Source organism: Apostichopus japonicus, chromosome 9, assembly GCF_037975245.1.
Source record: "Apostichopus japonicus isolate 1M-3 chromosome 9, ASM3797524v1, whole genome shotgun sequence".
Taxonomy (NCBI): domain Eukaryota; kingdom Metazoa; phylum Echinodermata; class Holothuroidea; order Aspidochirotida; family Stichopodidae; genus Apostichopus; species Apostichopus japonicus.
The window spans coordinates 3,859,350-3,879,954 of record NC_092569.1 but is presented as its reverse complement, the minus strand read 5'-3'; the positions used below and the strand labels follow the sequence as shown (position 1 = coordinate 3,879,954).

Below are 20,605 nucleotides of genomic sequence, written 5' to 3'. Positions count from 1 at the left end.
TCATCACTTCCTAGTCTGCATTAACACCAGGGACACAACCACCACTTATCTACTTGGGGAGAGGGATAAAATCGGGGTGGCTTCTCCCCCCTCCCCCCTCTGCCCTTGAGAGATTTTTGGGTAAAATAGAGGGTGCTTAGATGAAAAATGGTGCTCACTATGAGTTGGAACTTTTAAAACAATCTTCAATAAGTTTTGACTGATAAGATTGTACCGCACATTAAATGTGTTAAATTTATGTACTGTACAATAGGATTTTTGATATAGTCGGTATGCCAGTGGAGGAGCTCTGACCTCCCTGATTTTTTATCTTTGGTTGGGGAGGGGAGGGGGTGGGCTGAGGTCCCCCAGATATAAGTGTATGTGGTTGCACCCATGATTAGCACCAAACAGAAACACAAATTCTTTTCTCTGAATCAGTTTCTGATTTGCATTAACACAATCCAGAAACAAAATGGCTTTTTTTTCTCATTAATTTTTGCATTTTTCTTTTATTGGTGCATTAAAGAGGAGGGGCAAGTGCAATGAACGAAGGTGATACAATGATCGGGGAAGCGCTTGGCAGGTACGTACAAACCAGCCAGTGGCAAATTATTTTTATTATTATTATTGCTCTTCAACAATATTCGCCAATTTCTTGTTTCATCTTCTCTTTTGTTTTCATCCTTAATTGTTCATATAATTGTGATTGAGATGTCTGCAAAAACAGATCTCACACAAAGAACTCGTACAACAGCGCCCTCCTTCTAAACCCTGGAAAGCCGATTGATGCGTTGTGCTTAATTGTTAAAACATTTCTTAATAGCTTTGTCTCTGTAGAAATGACTTGCAGTGTGTAAAAGAAAACAAAATATGAACTAGAAAATGTTCTTCCCTACTGTGATAAAGTTAATAATATTAGGGGAGAAGGACTATTACCCTGTAAATAACTGATTTAATTATAAAACCATCATGATATTTATTTTATTTTCATTCATTTGAAACTTTTATCTTTCCTGATATGTCGTATTCTTATCAACATTTCAGAGTCGTTGAAAGCAAGGATCCAAAGACCAAAGTGGGTGACCTGGGCTTGGCCCGCGCTGGTTGGGTGACCCACGCTGTTGTTCCTGGAAGTAGTATCCTTAAGGTATCGGCACTACCTGAAGGGGTACCTCAGTCACTTGCACTTGGTACCCTGGGAATGCCAGGGTGAGACATTCATTTCATACCAGGATAAACCTTCTTCCATAAGACTATTTCTGATAAATACAAAATGGAATTGAATGTCATATGGAAGTACAGCTTCTTTTGCATACAAATAGAAGATGTTTCACACTCTTTATAAAAGGGTGAAAATTTGTCTCTGAAATATATGTAATTACAACTTTCCTTGGTGAATGACCGCATATTTTGTTGTTGTTGAAATTATCGAAGGGTCCATAAATGTGAAATCGTACTGATCTCTGGATTGGTTGTCGATTTTCCTGCTATCACTAATGTAGACATTACTTGAAGCTTACGTTATTGTACTAATTCCAGTAATGTTTTATTTCACTAACATCTGGAGATGAATAAAACATTCTCTCTAATATTTGAAGCTTGACTTATAAAAAACAGATGGAAACAGGGTTATAGCAGATTGATCAATCTTGAGCAACTGTTTTTGCCTTTTTATTTGTATTTTGGTGCGATGGGGGTAATTGGGGGAAGATTTGTCTATATAAACCAAAAGTTAACATGTGTAATATACCACCATCACATTTGGTACCTATGTAATTTATTAATGTACAGAAACCTTTATCAGCGCAATGTAGAAGGAGAAGAGTTCAATAGCACATTGATATTAGATAAAACATATTTGGTTATATAACAGGCATGAGCTATTTCCGCGAATTTCTTTTCTACCTCGGGGACAAAAACTATTATCCTAACACACTGTAGCATACGCAATCTGGAGCCTATACCGCAATTTTTGCAAAGTTCCGTGATTTCTTTCTTACCCCAGATAAAAAAACATACTTGGATATAAGTGAATCAATTCCAAATGTAAATTTATGAAACCTTTTTTTTGTGATTTTTTCTTTCTTCTCCTGAAAGCATTACAGCATATTTTGGTATCCTCGAAGTGTGTGAGCTTAAACCTTCAGATACTGTCTATGTGAACGCTGCTGCTGGTGCTGTGGGTTCAGTGGTCGGCCAAATTGCCAAATTGAAAGTAAGTGCAGGCGTAGGAGGCGGGGGGGGGTTGGTTGGGGGGGCTGCAGCCCCCCAAACAAAACTTTTTGTGAAAATTTGGGCAATATGCTGAGAATTTTTCGGGCACCTACTGAAAGAAAAATAATTTGCAATGTGTTTTTCAATGGTTAAACTAATATTTTTCTTATCATGATTATTGTAACAACTTTCCCAATAATTATAACCATGATGGAAGGGTTATAACATGGAAAATGATTTTATGTTATTGGCATGCGATGTTATAACTGATGCATGCCTATATGATATGCACATCAACGGGTGGAATACGGTTATATTTTTCGGGCAAGTTGTTACAGCCCCCCCAAAATCAAATTGGGGTCCTACGCCTATGGGTGTGTGTAGCCCCATTTATGCCCCCTACTCCACCTCCAACCTCGGTTATTGATTTATAGTGTTTGTATTTTTGTTTACTGCAGTGGGCTGAAAAGTGACTGAACTTTCTCTTGTACAGCAGTGACAGTGTTTGTATATGTAGTTGCAGTGCTGCAAAGTGATTGCACCTTTGCTATCTACTGAATGTGTTTGTTTGTTTTGTTTTGTTAAACAGGCTTTGGAGTGATTGTACCTTCTTTTCTAATGACAATGTTTGTATGTTTATTTACTTGGCTGTATACTAGTTATTCCTTCTTCCCAATTGAACATGTTTATTTGTCTGTGTTTATTTCTCTTCAGGGCTGTAGAGTGATTGGTGCGGCAGGAACCGAAGAAAAGGTGAAATACTTGAAGTCAGAGCTTGGCTTCGATGAAGCTTACAACTACAAGACGGTTACTCCTGATAAACTCAAAGATGAACTTAAGAAAATAGCACCAGATGGTATTGATGTCTTCTTTGAAAATGTAAGTCATATATTTATATTGATGAGGAACCTTCTAATGTGTATTTAATATGAATGTGTAGCAAGTGGTATGACAGATATAAAATAAATTAATAGTTCAACAAACGAGAAAATTCTACTTCACGACCGGTTTGGTCCTTTTGGGACTCATCAGGCGAAAGTAGGAATGAAAGCCCGGACCTTTGTCACAGACTGAAGTCCGTACCACTCGACCACAGTGATTCTACTTGTGTGTGAATGCATATAAACTGGCTTTGTATCGCTATCAATGAGGGCGTATTACCCAAGTGTTATGATTGAACAGAGTGCACCCCTGGTGCTTATGAATCTGACAATTAACACATGAAAACTGCACCGACCAGACATCGGTAATTAGTCTGTGTTTGCGTATGTCAGTCACATGTGACACTAGCATCTGAATCTTCTCACACACACATTTGATTATTCAACAGGTGGGAGGTGAAGCATCGTCCGTTATATACAGCCACATGAATAAGGACGGCCGGGTCGCTATTTGTGGGGCCATCTCAAACTACAATTCACCTGGAAATTCAAAGCCAAAGGGTATGTATCAAACTATTCTATGTAATGATAATGATTACACCATCATAGTAAACTTTAGATATATTTATAATCGACCAACATTGTGATATTATTAATTTTTTGTGGTCCAGTGAAATTTAAGCCGTCTTTCGACATTTATCTCTGCAAATAACTGAAAACTTATCACATCAAAAATTATTTTAAGGATATCTTCTTTGCAGTATAATTTTCTCTTTTTTTTTCAAGATATTTCCACCTTAAATATATGGTACATCTTTGGACTGCTCCTTTAAGGCTACAGTCATGATAACTTCAGCTCCTCAGATCAGACTTAAATGTACACTGCTAACCCGATGTACTATAAATTCCAATATTTACTCAACCCAAAGATTTTTTCGTTTAACTTCATATGAACTACAGAGCTCACCCCCAACCCCCCCACCCCCCACCCCCCACCCCCCACCCCCCATTTTGTCCTTGACAAATTTGTTATGTATTGTACACATGTAATTTGAGGCTACAAAAGCATTATTTTTTAATTTTCCTATTGAGTTGTTTTTTGTTGCATCTTCAAAACTCTAATCGGTCTGCGTGTTAGACCAAGACATCCAGCTGCTTTATAATTGAAGTACTTCGGATGCTTAGAATTAGATTCAATTCTTGAAAAATGAAAAGTGGTGTAGATTTCAACCTGGGCTGACGACGGAAGTTTGTTTTTATTAATCGTATCAAAATTAAATTTTGTGCCTTAAGTCATCCTTGAGTAACTAAATGCTAGTTTCGATATTGTTAATATATCTCTCCGAATGAAAATTCTGTCACATCACAAGTGTTTTCTATTTCTTAAGTTACTGTTTATCGGAATATTGGAGGAAGGAAGAGAGAGGGGGGGGGGGGGTTGGGTGTGCTGGTTAATATTTGCATATTATAAAATTATACGAGAAGGAGGGCCACATGAGATATATTTTAATACTGTTACGAATATTTATGCTGGTGTAATAACTGCGGTTGATTTTAATATAAATGGGCATAAGGTTCTTGAATATTGGGGATCAGGAATTGTCTGACACATGCGTCATGCCTAATTTTTACTCTTGTTTCTGTTCAAATAGCATGTGTATTTGTCCATCACCTCATCTACAACAAAGCTAAGATCCAGGGTGGTCTGGTGACAAAGGTCTACGCTAAGAGGAATCTAGCCTTTCTTGTTTCTTTTGAAAGTGGGCAGGGGAGGGGTTGGTCAGTGGGAGGTAGCCAGTGTATATTGTTAGATAATGTTTGAAAAGTCATATAAAAGCAATAGAACAAATAAGACAAAATTATTTCGTTCCCACAAAGTTGTTTTCTATTCTCTCCACCTTATCATACTGTCATACTCTCAATTTTTTTCCGTTAGTGACTGAATTTGTCCACCACCTCATCTACAACTGTATAAGGATCCAGGGTTTCGTGGGGACCAATTTCTACGCAAAGAGGGACCCTGCACTCAGGGAGATGGCAGAATGGGTTAAAGAGGTCAGTTCACCTTTAATCAATTAGAAATAAAGATTAAAAACAAAGCCTCCTTTTGTCATCATGTAATGAGAGAAATTGCAACCAAAGAGTGCTCTCAAATAGTTTTAAACAAATATTTGTGATTCTTAGAGAAGAATATATTCCTATGATCCAACCGAAGGGCAGTGCTACTGACCCAAAGCCTGTGCTATGCACCAAAGCTACACGTCTCTCCTACATGTTGCTCGTTCTAACTTATCTTGCTACATTGTTTTTTGGGACAACCAAAACGTAAGGCCTGGTTTGCCAATAGGGGCAACCAGACACCCCAAAAAATTCCCTGCAAATTGTGCCCTAATAAAGCTGACAAAATGTTATATTAACCATGTGACTGATTGGTTCGTTCATTGTTTGTTTGGCATCGAAACTCAAACAACTGTTCGGCTATTTCCTGGTGCACTGTGTATAGTATTCTGTTTTAAGTAAATAATTATAGTTATCGTTTGTGTGTTAATTTTTTTCTTTATGTCTTTCACAGGGAAAACTAAAATATCAGGAAACTGCCTACAAGGGGTTCGAGAGTATGTACGATGCATTCATGGCTCTCTTTACCGGCAAGAGTACTGGCAAAGTCGTGATCAATATCTAGGTGACGAGAAAAATAAGTGCCTCGTCTTTCGTCTCGTCGGTCCGACCGCTTGTCCAAGAAACATTCTCATCTCCGAAGCATACTCTAGCGCACATTGTTGATAAACCATTTCATGGTCTCACTTTGTCTAGACTTTGTTGTTTATCAGTTTATATATATATATATATTACATATATCGACTGGGGCCTTTTAGAGCAACCAAACCAAACGCACGTTCCAAATTCGGCATAAAATAAACTGCCTATCCAAAAACTTCATTTACCTCATATACTGCAATATTTGCAACTAACAATACGTTGGAGAATCAAAAAACACTCTAAGAATGAGAATGACACAACATAGATTGGCGATCAAAACAAAAAAGATCAACCAACCTGTTGCAAGTCACTTCAATCTCCAAAATCATTCAATTGAGGATTTGCGTTTTATTGCCATTGACCAAAACGATTCTTGGACAGATAAATCTAGGAAAGGAAAGAAAATTTCTGGGAACTAAACTTAAAGACCACGGCACCATTCGGTTTAAACATCAGAAACGATTTGCCGTCCCAGATAAACTAAAACAATTCCTTTGCAATTACGACGGAATCGGATTAAAATAATCCGACACGGATTAAAATAATCTAATGATTTATATACATAGATATACATACAGGTTTACATTAAATCTCACAATATTTTGTACTGATTACCACCAAGAAATATCATACTGGAATATTTTTACATATTTACAAATTTTAAACTTCCTGTTTTCGCCAGTTTTCCTTTTTTGTCTCCTCTTAACTAAGTTGTTACATGACGTTAGTCATATGTTTGCAAATTGATTAACATCATAGGTAAATGCAAATAAGATAATTAATTCATTGAACTTGTTTTATGAGTGTGGATACCATCCACAATTTTGAAATAATCATGTAAAATTTTATTAGCTATTGGTTTTTATTATTATTATTATCATCATGGTTCCTTATATAGTGCAAATACTATAACATATATATATTCATATGCACTATATAGAAAGAGAATAAAACAATAATAAGAAAGAATTAAAAACACAATATTATATATATGGTTGACCAATATCTTTGGTTACTAACCGAAGAATATCTAACCTTCTTTTGCAAGATTACACAAGCTTGTCATAATTTTGTGAAATATTTCTTGAATTTATGCAACTTTGATGTGACTCTAAGCATCTTTATTCCGTGGAAGTATATAAGACTGGGAACCCAGTCATTGAGCTTGTACGAGATTCCAATATCTTAATATATATAGGTATACTAGGGGCCACAATTTATTCTGATTTAAAAGATTGAATGTAGGTCTACTCAATTAAACCAAGGATAGGTGAACAAATACATCCAACAAGTGTCTTATGCAGTTCTGGATTTATAGGAGGGGGGGGGGGGGGGGAATTGGGCAATTGCCTTGGGCTCAGAGCCGTATATAGAGAGAGTTTGGCCAACCATGTAACCGATTTGGATTGGTCGAGAGGGAAAACGCCCACACAGGGTGGTAAAATAGGTCCACTTGAAAACTTTTTAGCAGGCGACACGCATACTCACAGTGTATAGACTATCGTTTGTGTACACGAAAAAGTACGAAATTATGAAAGAAATGGTGCTGGGGATGCTGCAATCGGTCAGAACATGGATATTGTTGTTTGATTTTCCGACTGACCATAAAAGAAGAGGAATTTTTTGGAAGTAGAAAGAACAAGATGGAGATCTAATGAAAAAAGTCTGTGTAGCCTAGGCCCATACTAGCCATAGGCCCTAGTGTAATACGAGTAATGTACAAGCAATGCGAGAATTTTACGTTCAGACTGGTTTCTGTAATTACATGCATGGCTATTCTCTCTCGTTTTACGATCCACAAATTCGATTTAATTATGCCAGCTCTTCTAATCATAGGCATGGCAGTTTCAGTCGCACATATAGTTATCCTAATTCCTAGTTATTGTATGCCTAGGCTATGCCTAGCCTAAAAAAGTATCACTTTTAGTTTAATGTAAAAGGGTGGGCTAGCCTCTAGGCATCACGTAAAGCCCTAATCCTTAGTTAAGCCTGAAGCATAAGTTAAGCCTGGGCTTAGTTAGACCTGGACCATTCTTGCTATTACTACAACTGTTATAGCACATTACATAATATGGCACAGTATAAGGTCTATGGAAAACAAAGTAGCCTAGGCCTAAACTAGTTAGGCTAGGTCTATACTCATTGGCAACTTGTGGGTTGTGTACACATACAGGCCTAATTATATAGACCCTTTTAGTATGCCATAAACAAGTGCCCAAATGGTTAAATGATCTTGGTTTGTGTTAATTGTCAGCATTGGCCTAGCCTTTTTAGGCTAACATGAATTCAGCCTAATATTTTCTTCTTCAAAAGTATAGCCTAGGCCTTGGTTTAATTTGGATGCAGTCAACTATCATTTATCAAAGTTGCATCAGTACCTCCTTATTCCCTTAATTGACACCCACATTGACGATTGAAGTTAAAAAAAATCTTTTTAAATTATCTTTAGACAGTAAATTTTAACTCCCTGAATTTCAGGACTTTTATTACAAATCAAAGGTGACATGTGCTCTGAAGAAACACTCCTAACATAAAAAGCCACAGTTAGCAGACTGTGATAAAGACAAACCTGGTGAGTGACTACTAGACTGAAATCCAGTTCCTGCAACCACAGCAATAAAGTCTTTGTTTTAATCAATGCACTTGTGTGTTTGAAACTTTCAAATGGACACTCAATGGCAGTTGGTTAAGATATAAGGTTTTACCTTCATCATGGAGAGTTGAAGGGAATGTGCCACAACATATGAATAATGGACTCAAGGATAGCAACAAATCATGATTGGATAATGATTTTGAGCAAGTAAATATCTGGCAATTTGAAAGTTTGTATTATTTTTTTACATATTATTTAAGCTGTTTAGCTCACACACAAGCAAATGATCAAGTGACAACAACCAATGCAGTATATTTAAAGGTATTGAAGACTTGCCCTAAACCGCATGCCGCGCTCTGAAAAAGTTTACTTTCCGTTGCTTGCAAGTGAAGTTTTTTTTGTGTCGCTACAAAATGCAGACAGTAATGAAACCTGATACCTTGTTATCTTTTATCTAGACCTGAGATGTCCACGCTGCTATGTGCACTGTGTTGTGGGTATTGACTGTGATGTTTGTATTGACTGTACACTAATGTCTATTTACAGATGGTAGCAAGCTGTGTGTGTATTTTCTGGGATCAATGGTGGTGTCTAACACTTCTGTTACACCGCATTCGAAACTAGGTCCGATAACCGGCATGAGACGTTTCTTTGTGCGGGAGTCTCCACACCCTTTAAGGAGAAGTATTTATATCCCATTAATAGAGAAAGAATTATGTTTCAATTGGTAGCATGCAACTTAAAATTTTGCAAACATTAGATACAATCAAACAATAACAAGGTTCATTTACAAAGTAATCTACTGCCCTTTATTTCACATTAGTCTGTCACATCAGAAGGTCACAGCTTTCAATAATTATACAAACAAATTCTCTTGATGGGTGCTTCGTTAGATTCCTGCAATTTTCAAGTTTATCAATGTAATAAGTTCTGAATGTGGCAATGTGGAGAAGCTTTGGGATAATCTGTGGATAAGACTGCCAGACTATCAACAAGATTCCACATCCATGCAACTCCAACTGCTTCCTTCACCTCCTCGCAGATGTACCACATGTCCATAAAAAAGTCAGCATTGGTTAATGTAATTAAAATCTGGCTTCCTCCTGAGCTGGCAAATACACATGAATTGTCAAGTACAGAGGTCAGTGTGAAACCACTGAAAGATCTTCTCAGCTTTCAAGAAAACAAAGACTTGAAGCCAAATTGACAGAGGCCACACTGATACCATTCCACTCTCACACACACTTCATTTTGCTTCTGCGATGCAGTGGCTGGTAGACTGTGAGGGTCACCCAATGGATGTTTTAACAACTGCCTGGTTTATAGAGCTCTGCAACAGATAATTCATCCTAATGTCTAGTCGTCATCCTGTCATGGCCTTGAGCAAGTTGAACCCACTTCAACACAAAGCAGCTATTGAATTCTTGTCTAGGTACTGTCAAATTCACATCACCATCATTGTTGGTTCCAGCTACGCTGACCATGATAAAAGAGTACAATGAGGGTTTTTTAATTCACCCAACAGAGCTTGCATTCCAGTACCTTTGGGCAGCTGAAAAGATATTCAGAAATTGTTATATATGAGTGTGTTTGTATGCATGCATATGTGTGATTTTCTTGCTTTACAGAACAGCTCCATTTTGATAAGCTATGTAACGTGGAAACCTGCCAATCATATGTTTGAAATAGGACAGGCTGAAACGATTCTTAAATGGAAAGCTTAACGACTTCTTGCATTTTTATACATCACTGTTCAGGTAAGGCCAGTAAGGGCAGTATGAAGAATATGTAACAATTAATAATTATCATTATGGCCATTTGCTGTCTGCATAGTAACAAACTGAATGATGTCATCAGCCCTGTGCTCAGTTGACAACACTGACAAGTAGGCACACTATGTCAGTGTGATCCATGAAACCTTATTAAGGACATGACCTTATAGTATATATGTTAATGGAAAATACATAAGCTACAACATACACCAGTCTTCAGTTGTTGCAGGGTTTTTTTTTCTCGACAGACCCATTCAATCTGTTGCACCTACTATAGCCTAGTACTACATTCCTGAGAAATTAACACCACAATATCAGTCTTAGGTTTGCCCACAGACTCCCAACTATTGCTAACTCCTACACTCAAGTATATAGTTTAGTTTAGTAGAAAAAAAGACCAGGAGAGACATTCAAGTCCCCATTAAGGACCCTTAGGCTATATGAGAGGAATAAAACCGAGGCCATCAAATGTCATACCCAATTACAATGCTTAATGTACTCAGCCAAAGTATTCTTAAACCCATTCACACTACTTGCAATTCAACCTTCTCAGGCAAACCATTCCATCCATTCACAACCCTTGTATAAGTTGTATTAGACTTTAGAGAAAAAGTTATGCCGAATATTAATCCTACTATGTAACTTCTGGAGTTTAATACAATGACCTCTGGTACAACTACTTTTTGGCAAACCTGAAAAGATCAGTGAAGCATAAATTGTCATTTTATGTGTAGGCCTACTTCATTTAATTGAAGGATCTATTAATGTAGGCCTGATGCTATAGTTGTGCGTCTGTAATCTAGCCTAGCCAGGACTGTGATGTGTGCTTTCCGTTTGTATGACTAAAGTAGGACTAGTAGTATGAGGCGTAAAATAAAACAAGTGTAATGACAAGTTTTCAGCTAGTTTTCTATGCATTTCAGGTGTGAAGATAAACGTAAATGTCATTAACTAACGCATACTCTAATTCATTACCTGATATCCATTTTGTTCCTCGTATGCCTGTCAAAATCTGACATTCTGAGTCGCTTCGTTTGTTCGCAACGAGCACAGTGTGCAAAGCTGCTATATATTGTGTGTGGTGTTTTTCGTGTTTCGCGCAACTGGTAACGACAACTGGACCTATTTTGATGCCCATGGTTTGCGTGTGACGTCACAAATCGCCAGTTGGCCAAACTCTCTCTATATACGGCTCTGCTTGGGCTCACATGTTGGCCCCCTCTATACTAAAAATATAGTAATTAAAAAAATTATTTCCTTTATTAAGTTTTTTTATTAATTTGTAATTTTGTCTTATCTGAAAAGTCTACTTAAGGTTTTGCTGGCTTGTATTTACTACTAGATATACAACTCATTTAACCTTTTCTATGTATGAATAACTGGTCAGTTGCAATTACATGCAAATAAGTGACTTTGATGTGTCAATTTGGTCTTTTGCTGTGTATTTCAATTTCTGTGCATGAGGGACTCACCGAACGTGAAGTTCCCCCTCCCCCCCAAAAAAAGTTTAAATCCGGCACTGATCGTATGTCTGTATACCTGACAAGTTGTTCTCTTTCCTTGGGCCCTTCTAGAAAGCCGAAATATTCGCTTCCGGGACCCAATGAAAGAATCGGGCTTGTTTATACTGTAACATCATGGTAAAAATCAATTTTAATATGAACAAGTACATCCCACAGTGTCCAATGACCGACGCCATACATTATGTAAGTTACATTTACCCCTACTAGATGAACCAAATATCACCCTCCCTCCATCTACTTGCTGTTATTGCTCCCTTTGTTTTCATCGAACATCCGACATACCACAAGATTAGTCCAGTCGGGTTACTCCTCTCCGCCTTCATGTGATTTATGTACCAAATGTTACCTCCCTCCCTCCTCCCCCCCCCCCCACTTGTGTGTGATGTTCCCTTTGTTTTTATCGAACATCCGACATACCACAAGATTAGTCCAGTCGGGTTACCCCTCTCCGTCTACATGTAAGATATATATGTTCAAAATATTATCCCCCAATTCCCCCCCCCCCATCACTTGTTTTTAATGTTCTCTTTGTTTTCATCGAACATCCGACATACCACAAGATTAGTCAAGTCGGGTTTCTCCATCTTCATGTGAGTTAATATATCATCTCCTATGAACCTCCAACCCGTTGTTGAATCAAATTAAAAAATTTAGCTCAACTGCTACGGTTCGCAACTCCTCTGTATTCATTTCCCCAATAGCTATGGAAACCAACATTTTTACTGCGATGTATAGAATTTACATAACTATACGTTGCTTGAAATTTTGTTTTATTCATTTCTTTGCCCATTGGTTAAGAGGTCCTGTTTTTTTTTGGGGGGGGGGGACCCTAGATTATGATTATGCTAGATTATTACTTTCCGATAGAAAGACAGCGCTCATAGCTAGCCCCATTTTGGCGGACAATCTACATATTTTATCCCCTTTGCGAATTTGGTCCCTCATTTTAAGCGTTTTCTTTGTTAGGAATTGCATTTTTTGTCACGCAACGGACAATGTTTAACGTTAGCAGAAAACGGATGTGCAAATCTTATTTTTTTCATGTGTCAAATTTTATTTTTATGCGACTTTTTTAAACATTATTTTTTGGAACATCCTCCCCGTATTACCCCCCCCCCCCCTGTGCCCGTAGGACAACGTAAGTAGTATATAACACACGTGCCGGATTAACATCCTCTCCGGCGGAGTCCCAACATACCATATGCCACCCGCCCCCTCCCCTCCCCCAAACCCCTCTAAGGAATTGTGTATATGGCTTGTATAAGAATTAGGTATGTCTCGTTCGGATGTTTTCACATACCCCCTTTGATTAGAGGCCCCCAGGTTATATGCCTCATTAGCATATCGGATAATCTGATATGCCTTTTAACGCAAATGTCGGGATTCGCAGGCAAACGAAACGTAGTGAACGAAATCCGACAAGAAAAGACTGAGCAAATAGAAAAAGCATAATTTATGCTATATTGTTACTACATTGAAGATAATTTAGGCCGCCGAGGTTTTGAAAAGTCGGTCATAGTATTTTAATTATTCTTGAAATAGCGTAATCTATACAGACACTGGTGGTAACGGTTTTTTCCCTTTCTCTCTTTCAGTAACGTGAATATGCCTAAAATATCAATTTCAGACGTGTTCTACCAAAGGCGATTGACTGTAACTGCACGTTAGCCCCTGTTCCACTTTCTTGTGTCGAACTAAACTTACAACTACTAATTCTTTAGTGAGGTGAACTATTGAATATGCCGGGTGGTACTACTTCTTAATGATGACCAGCGCTTTCCCATGCTTAGGGGGTATCACTATTGACCAATTGCTGGACACCCTCTTGACCCTGTCCGTTAGTATTGTACCGCAGTTAATGTAGTGACGGTAGTAGGAATGTTTAATGAAACTCAATATTCTCTTGGTTTAATGCATAGTCTCGTCATGTGATTATAGTTATGATAGGTACTTATATGTTAAATAATTAGGCCTAGGTTTTTTGACAATTTCACATATTGATGTGAATCGTATCACTGAGCCGAATGGAAGACACGCTAAAGCGGTGCATCCCAGCCAACACATGTTATCGTGTTTGTCCGACCAAACAGAATTTGATGATGACATATTACGTTTCGAGTGATAAACGAGAACTATAAAGAAGATTATATGATTGGTGAGTGTAAATGATTTTGTATGTGTTATAACAAAACAATGCTGTATAGTTACCATTAAATAGCATTTCCAAAAATGACCTGAATATCATTGTTAATGTTACAGTTGCGTATAACAATCTGTGCTGAATTCGCGTAAGGGGACCTAATCCACGAATTTTAGCGTTTTGGGCCTACTGTCACGTAAAAACTAAAATGATTTGATTACTTCATAACTCTGTCACATTGTATTAATTCTAGGTTCCTAAAAATAGTCGGTGATGAGTGCAAACTATGATTCTATGTATAATATTATGTAAGGTGGTGAGGAGAATCATGGTTGACGCCCAATGAATGGCCACCATGTTGTTTATACTTATACTATATAGTATATACTATAGAGCACAAATAATTTGTTACGATTATTCATAGAAATAGAAATTCAATTTCTATGGTTGCGATGCATAGGCTATACCGACCATGCATGATCCCATGTATGGAGTATATGGCGATACTAGTCGAGTTATGATAAATGAGTTGAGGATTTACTAATAATTGTTGTTTCCAGTTTGATTTATTCTGATATATAGTTTGTTATGGAAGTTAATGTACCGTTCATTGTTTCATGCATGTTATACTGTAGTGTTATGTGTAACCAGCATTGCTACTATGTCAGTAATGTATATGCAAAAAAGGTTCTTTATTATTTGTGTGTATATATTTGTTTGGTGTAGGTTCTGTGACATCACACTTGGTACTGTAGGCCACTGTACAGGATCCGCTGTTGCATGGTCTCGCTGGTTTGGTGAGTACAGTACATACTAGGCTGGTTATGTATCATAAGTTGTTGAGAATCGAGATCACAAATGTTGCCTAGTACTACTAGACTTTATTACCTGGTGGAAAGTGTGAAAGATTCAAACACAAGGTACAATTGATTACCATGGTTATATGTTGTCATTCCTTAACCTGAAACAATATGTTACCGAAAGACCTATGTTAGGTTCCAAGTTCATTAAAATGTTTGGTACCACTGTTTGATATTAAGAGGTAGTGTTTCCTCAATGATAGTTAAGCTTAAGGTTGTTGTCTTGATGTCATTTGGAACACAGGTAAATAGTACAAAGTGTGTCCCAAGAATTGTGGTCCATGTAGTTGGTATTGTTGTTGTGACACATTACCATAGTAATGTCATACATGTTAAAGATACTTTCAGTGGTAACATGGGAAAGAGGTGCTCACTTTGATATTCATACTTGACGTTATTCATGTTGCAGGTATTCGTAGGTACATTGTGTTCATGCTGATGTGCTTGATATTCATGGATTGATGATTTCATGATAGTCTAATAGAATGCTATCAATGTCAGATTGGATAAATCATTAATGGGATATTCTACTGCACATAAAATGGTCTGTGGTAATCAAATGACAATATTTGAGGGCGCTATTTCACAAGCTATACTCACCTGATGGGTTTGAGCAAGTGTTCTAATATTGTGAGCTAAGATGTACTCCCACCCAAGATGTGGTGATCGTTTATATATCTGAGATTCATGAATTGATCATTATGAATAGTTATGGGATGGTCATTTGGATAATTAGTTGTTAAACCATTGTTAATAATGGATATATATCTTAGTTGTAATCTAGTGCCCATGCATCTTGGTATTCCCAATATTTTACTTTCATGTTATGGGGTGCATGGACAAATAACTGAAGTTATTCACGTGACCAATTCTTCTGACTGTGTAACATAAACGTGTATATGTGATCAGGTATTTATTACAAGCACTAATATCATGTTACATTGTTGTACATTTTTCTAATCCTGTTCTCGTGTATTTATTTTATTTCTCATATTTTCAGAGGATTTTTTCCCTTGGTTAATAAATCGATAGTATCTCTAATCTCTGGTGTCGCCTTTATTGCTGTAACCGATTCTAATCGACAGTCTTACCCATCTGGTCTTCTTCCGTCCTCGGTGCACGTCCTTCAAATACAGAAGCAAATACATTGATTGATTTAGTTGGGGGGGGGGGAGGGGGGGTTCTTCACTTTCAGTGAATTGGTTACACTGTGATTGGTTACAATCGGTACAAATTGATACAACATTTAAGCACGATACTAAGATCCCATAATGCCTTTTGAGAGATGCAGCAAGACTAACTGCCTGTGCCTTTTGCCGGTGCCTTTCAAGGGCGGCGGAAGCACTTTTAATCAAAGGGCACTTTGCACAAATTCGATTGGAATGATGCAGTCTTATATTTAGTACCCTTTATAACTCTTATTGTATTATCTTATTTGCGTATACACATCACTCCATCAACGCCCCCTCCCCCCTCAAGGAAAATATGCATAATAGCACTGCAATATCCAATGTGCAATTGGGAAACAAGGAACAAGTTTGCTTTTGAGACAAAATGAGGTGAAATCATGCTAGTTGCTAATGTAGGAATCTTCCGAATTAGAGTTTATTTCTTGTTAATATCTTAACAAATTTTTCCCATTCGATATAGATTTGAGTTTGACCCACAGAAATTCATTAAAAGTCAGGGGCGTAGCCAGGATTTGCAAAGTTGTATGCACGACTATCTGAGCGGAGCGCCACCACCGGTTGGCGCGGAGCGTACAAGAAATTTTTTGGCTTTACAAACCCCTCAGATGGCCGGAAACGGTCCTTCCCGAGTGTTCATTCTGGTTCCCTGGCCTCTTGCTAACTTGAGACACCTCAATTTTTATGTAGAAAAAGGGCACATTTTTAACCTGAGGAAAAGTGGGGGGGGGGGGGCACGTGCCCCCTGTGCCCCCCGGTTCCGCCGCCCTTGGTGCCTTTCAAGTTTCAACTAACGCCGGTGCCTTTCAATCATAAGGTCCCGAGTTCGAGTCACTCCAAGATTAATGTATGTCGTCCAGTTACAGAGTTGTTGACAATTGACAATTCATAATCATGGACGTTAAATATGAATCTAAGAGACTGACTTCGGTCAGCTTGCAGCTTTGATAAGCCAATAAGGCTTCTTCGCGAGTTCCTGCTTGCAGGAGGATCTAAAATACATACACACTTACATACAACCTATACAACTGCCTTCTCAACACGAGATGAAGAAAATAACTATACTTCCGGCCAATCATAATACTCCATTTGGTCACGAGACTATACGGACGAATCAGTTAATTTGTAAGAACATTTTAATCTTCATTAATAGTTAATAAAGGCAAAGTGAAAATTGGCTAATCTGCATGATAATCATAAGGTTAAAGGGCGATGGTTCAAGGGCCGATGCGGTGGATTTGTGGTACAATTAACCCACTGTCTATATATACCTAGATTATAGAAAACTAGACACTGGCGATTAAGTAACTATTTGATCAATATAAGGTGCGATTTATCCCGGGAAACCTCTCAATGGTCGTTTTGATTTTCGGAAGGAATTGATCCAAAAGCCAACTAAAGTGATCATGGATACATGTGTACATGATGTTTAGCATATATGCCCAAAGAAAAGGGGGTGGGGGGGGGACCGATAGGTTTGTTTCTTTTCGAATTATTTTGTATGAGTCTATGTCACGTTTCACCGGAAGCAACTACATGCTGACAAAAAAAAATACAGTGAACTTGTTATCGAGAACACATTCTTTGATTAGCGGGGAGCTGGCAGATAAGCTTGGGAGCATAGGTATTAATTATGCTAAATATCAACCTCCGTCTATGTAATGCTCAAAATCAAAACTGTCATGGTGGTAAAAATAAGATTGATTGTGCTATGATAGCCCAGAAGCCCCAAGTATCGTACACGGTGAGTGTAGGACTTGTCAGTTGAAAACTTTTGAACTACTCCCTATCGAGCAAATTTGTGACGAACTTAGTGTGTCAGTCAATATAGCAATTATTGGTTGCATACGACACCTATATACACTTTGTGTATATCTACCCATCGCGGCGATAAATACTCGTTTTTACCTCCGATTTCTATATATATATATATATATATATATATATATATATATATATATATATATATATATATATATATATATATATATATATATATATATATATATATATATATATATATATATATATTTATATATATATATATATATATATATATATATATATATATATATATATATATATATATGTATATATATGTAGGCTAAACTTACAGCTATATGATAGTCTAGTAAATATGTATACCCCCTTAATAATACTCAGCGGAACTTCGCTGTAAGAAGCCTCTGGATGCATGAGTTATTCGTTCATTAATTCGGAGATAATATAAGAAATAAAAGATTAACATAAGGGTAGAAGTGTATGCTATGAACTTAGCTGAAATGAACTACTTGTCTTGGAAAGTACTATCATCGTCAAAATATTCTCCTGGCGGTAAAATATGGTAAACATGCTTCATATTATATTTTCGTCTTTAATTTTTTAAATTTACGTAATTTTGTTTTTCTAAGATGTTGCTTTTTCGTATAACCATATATTATCCGCATATTTATGCATGGATGTATTTAAAAGTGATTAAACATGAGTAAATGTTTTCACGTGCTCGCTGATTATATATAGCAGTCTAATTGTATAAGAAGTCATGTTGGCTTGTCAGATTCTCCAGAATATATATATATAATATATATATAATATATATATATATATATATATATTATTTCGAACCCGGGCCTCCCGCTCTGTACGCGGACACCGTAACCACTATGCTATGGACGCTGATTGTATGTCCAGAGGTATATATATATATATATATATATATATATATATATATATATATATATATATATATATATATATATATATATATATGTATATATTAAAGAGATAAGTTAAGCATCCGTATATCTGAAATTTCGAATGCTAGAGTTCCCTCGAAATTAAGGTAGGGAAGACAGAATGTTTAAACACCTGCTTGCAGACTATAATCACAGGCCTATCCAGGCCTTCATTGCGTGAGACGCCACGCGAGGTAATATTACTGCATTAGAATTAAAGATTAAAAAAAAAGCAACGTTTGAAAGTATTATGGCTAATTACTTCTAATGGATAGTTCCATCTAAGTACGGTAACACTAAAAAATATCTTTTTTTAACCGCTCTCCTGTTTTATTGACTTTAAACCCATAGGATCTGTGGTTAGGGTTAAAGGATCATTTTATACGTAAAATTTGACTAAGCAGCTCGTACTATTCCAACGTAGTTGCGTACGAAGGAGTTAGGAGGGCCCGGGGGAGGGGGGAGGGTGGGTGGGATGATAATCACCACCGTCATCGTCAGTCGAGGGGAAAAAAACCATCAGTCGGGTGATTATGGTAAAAATAAATAAAAAGCATTAACGCCACCTTGTGTTTAGACCATTTTATACACCTTATTTGTAAGTCTAAATATGCCTCAATGTGTCAAGGGGGGGGGGGGAGGGGTTGTAACTCCCAAGCCTGCAGTCTACCACCCCCTTACGTGGCCGTAGCATTCTGCAACCCCACAGCCACACTCCTAATTTAGTAACATATTTGATCAACCTATACACTCCGTCCATAAAGATTGATGCCGCTATATATCTAAATCACTCGAGGAAAATTGAAAATCTCCCCCCCCCCCGACCCTAACCTTTGAAATCCTGTGCACGTCACTGCATGGTCAAACGAAAAATAATAGTTGACTACATGTCTCTACATTTATTCCAGTTTCCAAGACATGAACTTTCCCAAAAATTGTCTGCGAAGCTCCTGCAGAGAAAAAATATATATGATGACGTCAGCTCCTTAGTGTATCGTATATCTGCCTTAAATCAGCGACTCCTATAGTTTTCTTAGTAGATGTTCCATGGAGTTATCATCTCCATGGACATACTATACTCTATTGATTTCATACGTACAATGTAGTATATAAAAATCTCTGATTCCCGCTTTTTTTCCCGCAAATGTTTTTTTTTTTTAAGTGACAAGAAAAAAGTGACTAGGCGACAATTTCTTGAGGATGAATTGGAAGTTATCATTTCCAATATTGAACAGAATCTACAGGGAAAGCAAAATATTGATCAATTGTTGTTTTGTTGTCAGTAATAATCTGTGTAAGTTTGGTCAACTCTGACACCCTTATAAGGCAAAGTAATATACGTTACAATGAGATTCTCACATTTTAGTTCATATTCGTATAAACCCTTTACGCATCGAACTGCTCTCTCCGTTAGCCTGGTATTGTATATACTAATGACAGGAAATTAAAGATAAAATCTTCGCATTTTAACAAAAAATAAATAAACCTAAACGACCAAATATAAATTGGAATTACAAATTGAATCGGGTTTTGTGGCCAAATGCCTATTTATACTTTCTATAAAACACTTTGCTGTGTGAGTGTTTCCTACAGCGTTATCAACAGCAAGTATAGAACTAATATCTCCCACAGCTTCTAAGCAATTTTACTGTCTTTACCTATACTATTAGTACTTGACCGGTCATAGTATGCACCTACAGTGGTTTTAATGATGTCTTTGTGGTTTGACTGCTTGTTAGTTATTGAGTGTGGATTAGAACGATGTTCATACAACACTTATTAAATGAACATAGAATTATCATGAAAAAAAGAGATGAACTGTCACCTGCTTGTAAATAGTTTTAGAAATGTGATATGGTGCCCTGTTAATGTGAGCGGTGCTTTACTTGTTAATAGGAGTAAACGGTGTCATCATGTATACGTGACTGTGCCCTGGTAGCGTTAGCAGCGTGTTACGT

The 20,605-nt window shown here is 37.2% G+C and overlaps 1 protein-coding gene and 1 long non-coding RNA gene across 6 annotated transcripts in view; both read left to right on the top strand.

Annotated features, from left to right (window-relative positions):
* Positions 1 to 6,353, top strand: part of LOC139973386 (prostaglandin reductase 1-like) — a 38,763-nt gene extending 32,410 nt beyond the window's left edge. The window contains exons 4-10 of the mRNA XM_071980037.1: positions 509 to 565; positions 1,027 to 1,191; positions 2,080 to 2,197; positions 2,911 to 3,075; positions 3,527 to 3,638; positions 5,014 to 5,132; positions 5,650 to 6,353. Coding sequence (XP_071836138.1) covers positions 509 to 565; positions 1,027 to 1,191; positions 2,080 to 2,197; positions 2,911 to 3,075; positions 3,527 to 3,638; positions 5,014 to 5,132; positions 5,650 to 5,760 — 847 coding nt within the window. The 3' untranslated portion in view covers positions 5,761 to 6,353. The remainder of the gene's footprint in view (positions 1 to 508; positions 566 to 1,026; positions 1,192 to 2,079; positions 2,198 to 2,910; positions 3,076 to 3,526; positions 3,639 to 5,013; positions 5,133 to 5,649) is intronic.
* Positions 6,354 to 13,233: 6,880 nt separating this feature from the next.
* Positions 13,234 to 20,605, top strand: part of LOC139973391 (uncharacterized) — a 219,508-nt gene continuing 212,136 nt past the window's right edge. For 2 of the 5 annotated variants that reach the window (XR_011795200.1, XR_011795197.1), the window contains exons 1-2: positions 13,288 to 13,880; positions 14,592 to 14,662. This is a non-coding gene — a long non-coding RNA (uncharacterized lncRNA). Of the gene's footprint in view, positions 13,881 to 14,591; positions 14,663 to 20,605 lie in introns of all 5 variants that reach the window. The other 3 variants (XR_011795202.1, XR_011795198.1, XR_011795201.1) reach the window with 3 other exon arrangements.